Consider the following 8,372-nt stretch of genomic DNA (forward strand, 5'->3'; position numbering starts at 1 on the left):
ACTACCACACTACAGACGGTTAACCTTTCACTACCACACTACAGAAGGTTACCCTTTCACTACCACACTACAAACGGTTAACCCTTTCACTACCACACGACAGAAGGTTAACATTTCACTACCACACAACAGCCGGTTAACCCTTTCACTGCCACACTGCAGACGGTTAATCTTTCACTACCACACTACTACAGAAGGTTAACCTTTCACTACCACACTACAGAAGGTTAACCTTTCACTACCACACTACTACAGAAGGTTAACCTTTCACTACCACACTACAGGTTAACCCTTTCACTACCACACTACAGAAGGTTAACCTTTCACTACCACACTACAGAAGGTTACCCTTTCACTACCACACTACATAAGGTTAACCCTTTCACTACCACACTACAGAAGGTTAACCCTTTCACTACCACACCACATACGGTTAACCCTTTCACTACCACACTACAGAAGGTTAACCCTTTCACTACTACACTACAGAAGGTTACCCTTTCACTACCACACTACATAAGGTTAACCCTTTCACTACCACACTACATAAGGTTAACCCTTTCACTACCACACTACAGAAGGTTAACCCTTTCACTACCACACTACAGAAGGTTAACCTTTCACTACCACACTACTACAGAAGGTTAACCCTTTCACTACCACACTACAGAAGGTTAACCCTTTCACTACCCACACTACATAAGGTTAACCCTTTCACTACCACACTACAGAAGGTTAACCCTTTCACTACCACACTACAGAAGGTTACCCTTTCACTACCACACTACATAAGGTTAACCCTTTCACTACATAAGATTAACCCTTTCACTACCACACTACAGAAGGTTAACCTTGACCGGTTACCGTCGGTAGTGTGATAAAGTAAAGGGTTAACCTTCTGTAGTGTGTGGCAGTGAAAGGGTTAATATAATATGTACATTAACTGATATACAATTACCAGTGAAACCCGTAACAACGTGTTTGTTTATCCAGGTGCCTCGATCATATCGGTGACCAGTTCTACTCTGTTCAAAAAGATCAAAGGGGCCGCCAGCCCTATCGGCGCGCGCATCTTTTGCATAACTTAGCCTAATTGGGACTAATGCCAGACAGGTGTCGCTCATTCGTTTCATCTTGACGCACATGTTCTCACCTCGCTGTAGTATCATGCTTGTTGTCTGGATTCTGGATAACAATGCTAAATAAACCAAAAAAAAACGGAAACAAAATTAGGGAGTTGGTTATTATTAAGTGTTGATGAAAATGAAGGTTCCTAATAAAGAATTGATGGGTGATATTCTGAGGCGTGTGACCGGCGAGAAGTCGCTGCCCGTTTACAGCAACATCGCGAAACTGCGCCGCGGGACGGACGGCCACTATGTGGACACCGAGGACTGGAGCGACGTGGTGAAGAAGAGGGAGATGGTCAACGCCAAGGAACGGCTGAGGGTGAGCGGGTTTTGGAAAGGGCCATTAAGTAACCTGGCCTGCCGTCAGGTGCGATAAGACGCTGTTTGATTAGGACTCGGACACACAGGTGTCATTTAACAAACTCAAAGAGAGCCAAAAACACGCTGTTATGACTCTGAATTGAAAATGGGGGACCCTGATGTAAACAAGACGAAAGTCTTTCTCTGGTCTGCATCCCCTTAACAATTGTATGTATTGAGCTGTACTGTATTGTACCCATTCTGCAATCTGTTAAATAAAGTATTCATTCATTCATTCATTCACATTCATTCATTCATTCATTCATTCATTCATTCATTCATTCATTCATTCATGACAGGGGTTAGCCAGGGGGGCATGGCGTGCTGCTGCTGCTCCATCAAGTGATGTTTCAAATGAAGACTATTTGAGCTAAAATGAAAGGATACCCCTTTAGCCACTCATTTCTATTTGTATTGATTGATTGAAAACTTTATTAACAGATTGCAGAATGGGTACAATACAGTACGGCTCAATACACAGACACCAAGAGAAAGACTTTCGTCTTGTTTACATCAGGGTCCCCCATTTTCAATTCATCATAACATATATGACATACATGACATACAGATAGACAGTACTGCTACATCTATACATTCATGACATACCAGATCTACAAATACATTGACTTGACTTGCCCTTCAGATTGTTGCACATCTCTTTCTAAATATTAGGTTAATCTGAGAGGAGCACTTTGGCTCCCTGAGCAAAATATAATGGGTGATTGCCCCCTGTGCTTCCCACCCTATTCCCCATGCATGCCACTTATGTATTCCTTTTGTTTACATATATTTTCTAAGGCCTCTGTAGCTACATTTGAAATTGTTGAGGCCTGTCACTGAAACAGGTTAGGCACAATGGGAGGACTCACTGCATGTTGAAATCACTATGAACTATGAAATGGACCGATTTAAGATGTTCTTCAGCCACTCTCTTCTCTCCAGATCAGGAACCTAAACACCATGTTCTCCCGCTTGAAACGTATGGTGCCACTTATGCATTCTGACCGAAAGCCCAGTAAAGTGGATACACTAAAAGCTGCCACAGACTACATCCGATTACTTGTTGCTGTGTTGCAAGACTCTGACGTACGTGTACATTTTGGTCACTTGAAAAATATTCTCTTGATTTATTGGAATTGTGTCATAAATATTGGTCTGAACCCTGTGCTTACAGCTTAATTAAAGTCGGAATTGTTTTCTTCACAGAATGACGACAGTGGGACCAATTTTCTAAAGAATGCAATCAATTACAGCAACGCTGAGGTGCTCTGCAGTGACCTGTGGAGAGTGGATGACGTGAGTGACTTATGTCTTGCTGCATTTTCTTTGTAAGATTGTTATTAGACGAGGGCGGCTACGTGGCGTAGTGGGCAAGGCGCTCGCCACGAATGCGGAGACGCTGGGCTCGACTGTTCGAGCCCAGCGCTCCACATTGCTTTCAGTTTAGCTGGTCGTTCATACTAATAGACATTGGCCGTATTAGGGGGTGGGAAACTGATGGGTGGGGATCGGGCGTTGTGGACAGCGACTACTACAGGTCGGTTGGTGCGCCTGCGCAGTAGAATCAGGAAGTGTCGGGGGCAGCGTGAGCCTCCCACGCGTTACTCCTCGCCACTGAGAGATCGAGCTGCGCAGGTGAAAAGATGCGACTGCTGTTACCTCAAGTACCGGAGGGGACTTGTGCTATGTATGCAGGGGAGGAAATTAGGCCACTTTACTCGCCAAATGCGAGTATTTTTTACGTTTGGCGAGTGATTCATGAAGACCACTCGCCAGTCTGGCGAGTTGACAGTGCCACGAGAGCACTGTACAAGACCCGCGGACATATATAATGTTTAATAAAAGTTCCCGCAGTACTGGCCAACCCGCGGACATATATAATGTTTAATAAAAGTTCCCGCAGTACTGGCCAACCCGCGGACATATATAATGTTTAATAAAAGTTCCCGCAGTACTGGCCAACCCGCGGACATATATAATGTTTAATAAAAGTTCCTGCAGTACTGGCCAACCCGCGGAAATATAGAATGTTGAATAAAAGTCCTGTGGTACTGGCCATCAGTCAAGGAAGCACTCGCAAACAGATAACGTTAAACACAGAAGATGGAAAACAGACAGACTGAGCAACGGGGAACTGCATCCAACCCTAGTACAACCCTCGAGTCCAAGGCAAGGACACATTTAAATGACAGAGGTGTATGTTAGTCTATTGCGCACCGGACTACGACGTAAGGTTAGACATTTTATTTCATGCTCAAAAGCCCCTGGCTTGCACATCGCAGTCACGAAAGGGGCTAGCTCAACCAGTGCACAACAGCAGACCAACCCAACTGACGTTACCACAACACTTGACGGAACTTCACAGCACTGTCGTAAGGCCACCGTGCCGTCTTAAAGGCACAGTGAACACTCGGATGCATACACAACATTGACGTGGCTTGACAACCGAGGTTCAAAGTTAACTTGATTGACTGATTGAAAACTTTATTAACAGATTGCAGAATGGGTACAATACAGTACGGCTCAATACACACAATTGTTAAGGGGATGCAGACCAGAGAAAGACTTTCGTCTTGTTTACATCAGGGTCCCCCATTTTCAATTCATCATAACATATGACATACACGACATACAGATAGACAGTACTGCTAAATCTATACATTTCACATCTATCTATCTATACACTTCACAACATACTTCGGTTTTTTTCTTTCACTGCCCAACCCAGTCCAACCCAGCATCTTTCACTGCCCAGTTCAGCCCAACCCAGTCCAGAATAGATCCCTCTTTCATGTTAATATGTGTTATGCTAATATTGTGAAGAGTAGAGACTGTTATTAATGTTTTATGCTAATAAATATTTTAAAGAGTAGAGACACGGTGTGATTATTACTATGATTGAAAATCAATTTAGACGAAGACATACAAAGAAGTAATTATCACAATTAGCGATTTTTTTTGGCTGGTAAAAAATCAGTTTGTCTGGTAAAAAAAATCAGATACTCGCCAGTTGGCTGGTAAGCCAAAAAGTTAGTTTCCTCCCCTGTATGTATGACTTAGTCCACATTGCAGCCGGCTTGTGGGAGGCAAGAAACAGCGTTCGTGACAGGGGAGGGTTGAATTGGATGATATGAAATTGGGATGGGAGAAAATATAGAAAATGGGAGAAAAAGTGGATCAAGAAATAAATTAATAAATAAATAAAAAATTATATTAAAATTTTATTTTCCCGTTTGAATGCCGTGCCCATCGAACAAAGCTTCAAATTATTTAAGACAGCCCTACAAAATATAAACACGACAGTCAACAGTGGTGAGACTGTATTGAGAGCAGTTACTAGGTAGGGGAGGGTTGGATTGGATGATACGAAAATTGGGATGGGAGAAAAATATAGAAAATGGGAGAAAAAGTGGATCAAAAAAAAAGATTGTTATTAGACGCTTACAGAGCTATGCAACCTATCTGAAAGGTGCACTATGCAGCTTTGCGAGATAAATTCGAAACTCAAAATAAAAATATGGTATATTTTCACAACTCGTTAAACAAACTCCTCAGATGAAAATTGGGTCCCTGGAACACTGTTTGGAAGCTAGAAATTATTTAGTTTTGATTCATGATGACATAAGATACACTAATTCTAATGATTACATGCATATTAGTAAATAATATGTTTTGCACCTGCATTAATAATCCCAGTTGATGGACCTTTTTTCACAGCAGACATTTTGACATGTCATAGATGGGTAAACACAGCTCTAACGAAGGGTCTTAATATTGGGTCCAATCCATATAGTTGTGATAGGCATGCTGGCTCACTGACATGGCTCACTCACTGGGACACCTAAATGGTACCGGCCCATTATTAACCTTATTAGTTACAGCTGTATTTACCCATCTATGAACAATTCTGTGACTGCTATTGACCCTGTTTTGCTCTTATGTCATGCTAATGTTGGGTTCCTTTCCACCCCGCGTGAATATGGTCAATTGTCAGTGTCTTATAGAACAATGTACTACAATCTTCTCATAAACATGATTCAGTCTGAACAGCCTGTTGACATTGCCAGTGTTTTCCCTCCACAGTTGTTGGACAGTGTGTCGGGCGTGGATGTGACCGATGGACTCGCCATGACCTTACCTGCGGGTACCCCGGGCTTCGGAGCAGAGGACGGAGACGCGAATGGACTGGTGCTGCACCATTGTGTGATGCCCACTTACCAGTACATCATCCACATGGCACCTGATCAGACAATGGTAACACCTCATGATATTGTCAAGTTGTTGAGGCACCTGATCAGACAATGGTAACACCTCTCATGATATTGTCAAGTTGTTGAGGCACCTGATCAGATAATGGTAACACCTCTGTCATGATATTGTCAGGCCGAGGCAAATGGCTATTTTAAAATGGCATGTTCATGAACAGTTAACATCTGATGCTAGGGGTGGGAATCACCAAAGGCCCCATTATACAAGTCGCAATACTGTAATAATAATTTTTCACCTGCAAATTATGTCCCCAACGGAAAACTTTGTAAACATCTGCAATAAAAATACATATATTATACACAATCCTTTATCTAATAAGATAACGTTTATTATTAAATTAAATATCGATACAAAATATTGCAATATATCGTATATACCCCCCCCCCCCCCCCCACCACACTCCTACCTGACAAACTTGTAGCCTAAATTATAGTGCAGTGAGCTCATATGTAAGGCTATGTGTCCACTAAAAACCTCTTTTTCAAGGCGGACCGCTTTGATAAAAGAAGAAAAAAAACTCAGTGTTTTTCTGGGTCTCCCCAGAGCTCGCGCCAGCCGCGGCTCCGCCCCTTCCTCGATGAGTTACATTGATGAGCGCGCTCCTTTCCAAAAAGTTGAACTAGTTTCAACTTTATGCGCTGAGAGCGCTCCGACCAAAAACACTGCCGCCCAGAGCTCATAAAACGCGAGGCGCGTCGCTGGGAAGAGGAGCGCGCCTGTCGCTTCTCCAGCATATAAATGAATGACAGAAAGGAGCTGACCACTCATAAAACGTCCCTGGTGGACACATAGCCTAACAGTGTATTAATATGTGTTTTATGTTGCTTTCAATAAATAATCTGTTACTTGTTAAAAATGCAAGTACGGACCAACAGTGTTTGCTTTGAAGGCACAGGGTAGTCTTCTAATACCCCACAAAAATAAACAGGAAATCGAACAATGATTCACCCCCAATGTCAACAGGAAACTGGCAGGAATAACCTACAATTTGCAATCCGTAAGAGGTTTTGGAGGATTTTCACTGAATGACAAGTACAGTCAGGACTGAGACATCATCAACATTCAAGCTTTCACTCACAAGTGCATCTGATTGATGAATTCAAGATGAGGTGATTTTTGGGTTCAAAGTTGCATATTTCCTTCTGGTGACTTCATGCTATTCATTGTATTCTCATGATGTGGCATGAATTTTCTACCAGTATGATTCATTGCCATAAACACTGAACATTGACCATATTCACATGGTGGCCATTTTGCTCGTATGCTATTTTGCTCTTATGGTTAGGTTCCTTTCCATTTTGGGTGGGTTCCCGGGTTGAAAGGAATGCCATCCTGAGCATGACATAAGAGCAAAATAGCCACTGTGTGAATGTGGTTGTCATTTGATCTCGAAACAACGCATGATAATTGATTACAAAACCATTTTGTTTGCCTACAAAGATGGCTGTATGAATATGTACTGTAATGGGCAACTGTAGGTAGAATTATAAGAGCATATTATGGTCACAACCACAGCGTTCTCAGGGATGTTTTTCCAAACCCTGGGAGACGACACTAGGCTACTTCTTACAACACGATATGTCTCCCAGTGATAACTGGGAAAGCCATTTTTTTATAATTGCCCTCGAATAGTCAATCGAAAGGAGCCGTAGTCGACTGCCAACCTCTTAGCCGAATGCAAAGGGGAAAAAAGTATATAATTTTTATATCATTCTTTCCAAAAGCAAAGAGGCGTGGCTAACGCTATGGTGCGCATACCAGCGAGGCTAACTATCTAAGAAAAGGGGCACTGAAAAAGGATTTCACCTGTCTAATGAACACACTAGACAAATATTAAGATGTATCCATCAGTGGACCAATTGTATGTTTTTGCAGAGGACAAGAAGCCTTCAGTCGACTCCTTCAGACATTAAGCACAGCCCAAATGGAATGATCCAAAAGAAATATTATACTTTATTTTTATTTTTTGCATGGTAGTCTACTATCGACAATTTTGGCCAAATTTTGGCCAATCAAAGTTGACTATACAAATCCTTAGTCGGGGACAGGCCTAAATTTCACTGACCCATCCTCTGTAATTCAAGGTAGCTACCAGGCCATATCGCCAAGCCCTTTTGTTTACCAACATTACGATTTGTGTTTAGACTGTAATGGTATTCTTATTGCCTCTCAACAGATGTTTCAACCCAGCTGAGTGGTCTTCGTTCAGGAAGGACTCATGATGGAGCATCTGGCAGGTGGGCTCCCATTAAAACAAGACTCCTGCACTGCCTCAAAGAAATACTTTCATGTTGTGTCACAAATTCAATTTTCTTTTCTTTGTTTTCTGATTTTGTTTTCCCTCAATGGTGAAATTGAATTTGAGTTTGGCATTGTTTGTTTAGGTTAGTCGACTACAGTAGTCACATGGTCAAAATTAAAGCAAGAAACCAGTCAAGTTGGAGCACTAAGTTGCATAACGCTGCTGGCGGGACAAAACCTCCTAACTCCATATATATATATATATATATAATTTTTTTTTAATCAACTCAGTAGATCATCCTCCATGTGTGTGTGGTTTTACAAAGTCTACACAATGGGAAAGCATTAAACCAATCATCGGTCTAAATTCGC

General features: G+C 42.0%; 1 protein-coding gene across 1 annotated transcript; it reads left to right on the plus strand.

Annotated features, from left to right (window-relative positions):
- Nucleotides 1-1,263: 1,263 nt before the first annotated feature.
- On the plus strand, nucleotides 1,264-7,953 carry figla (folliculogenesis specific bHLH transcription factor; the record flags this gene model as incomplete). Its single annotated transcript, XM_084308133.1, has 5 exons — nucleotides 1,264-1,449; nucleotides 2,433-2,576; nucleotides 2,697-2,786; nucleotides 5,574-5,744; nucleotides 7,936-7,953. The coding sequence occupies 5 exons, from the start codon at nucleotides 1,264-1,266 to the stop codon at nucleotides 7,951-7,953; spliced, it is 609 nt and encodes a 202-aa protein (XP_084164259.1).
- Nucleotides 7,954-8,372: the final 419 nt, after the last annotated feature.

This window comes from Notolepis coatsorum (assembly GCF_963971535.1).
Source record: "Notolepis coatsorum genome assembly, chromosome: 2".
In the NCBI taxonomy this organism is placed as follows: Eukaryota; Metazoa; Chordata; class Actinopteri; order Aulopiformes; family Paralepididae; genus Notolepis; species Notolepis coatsorum.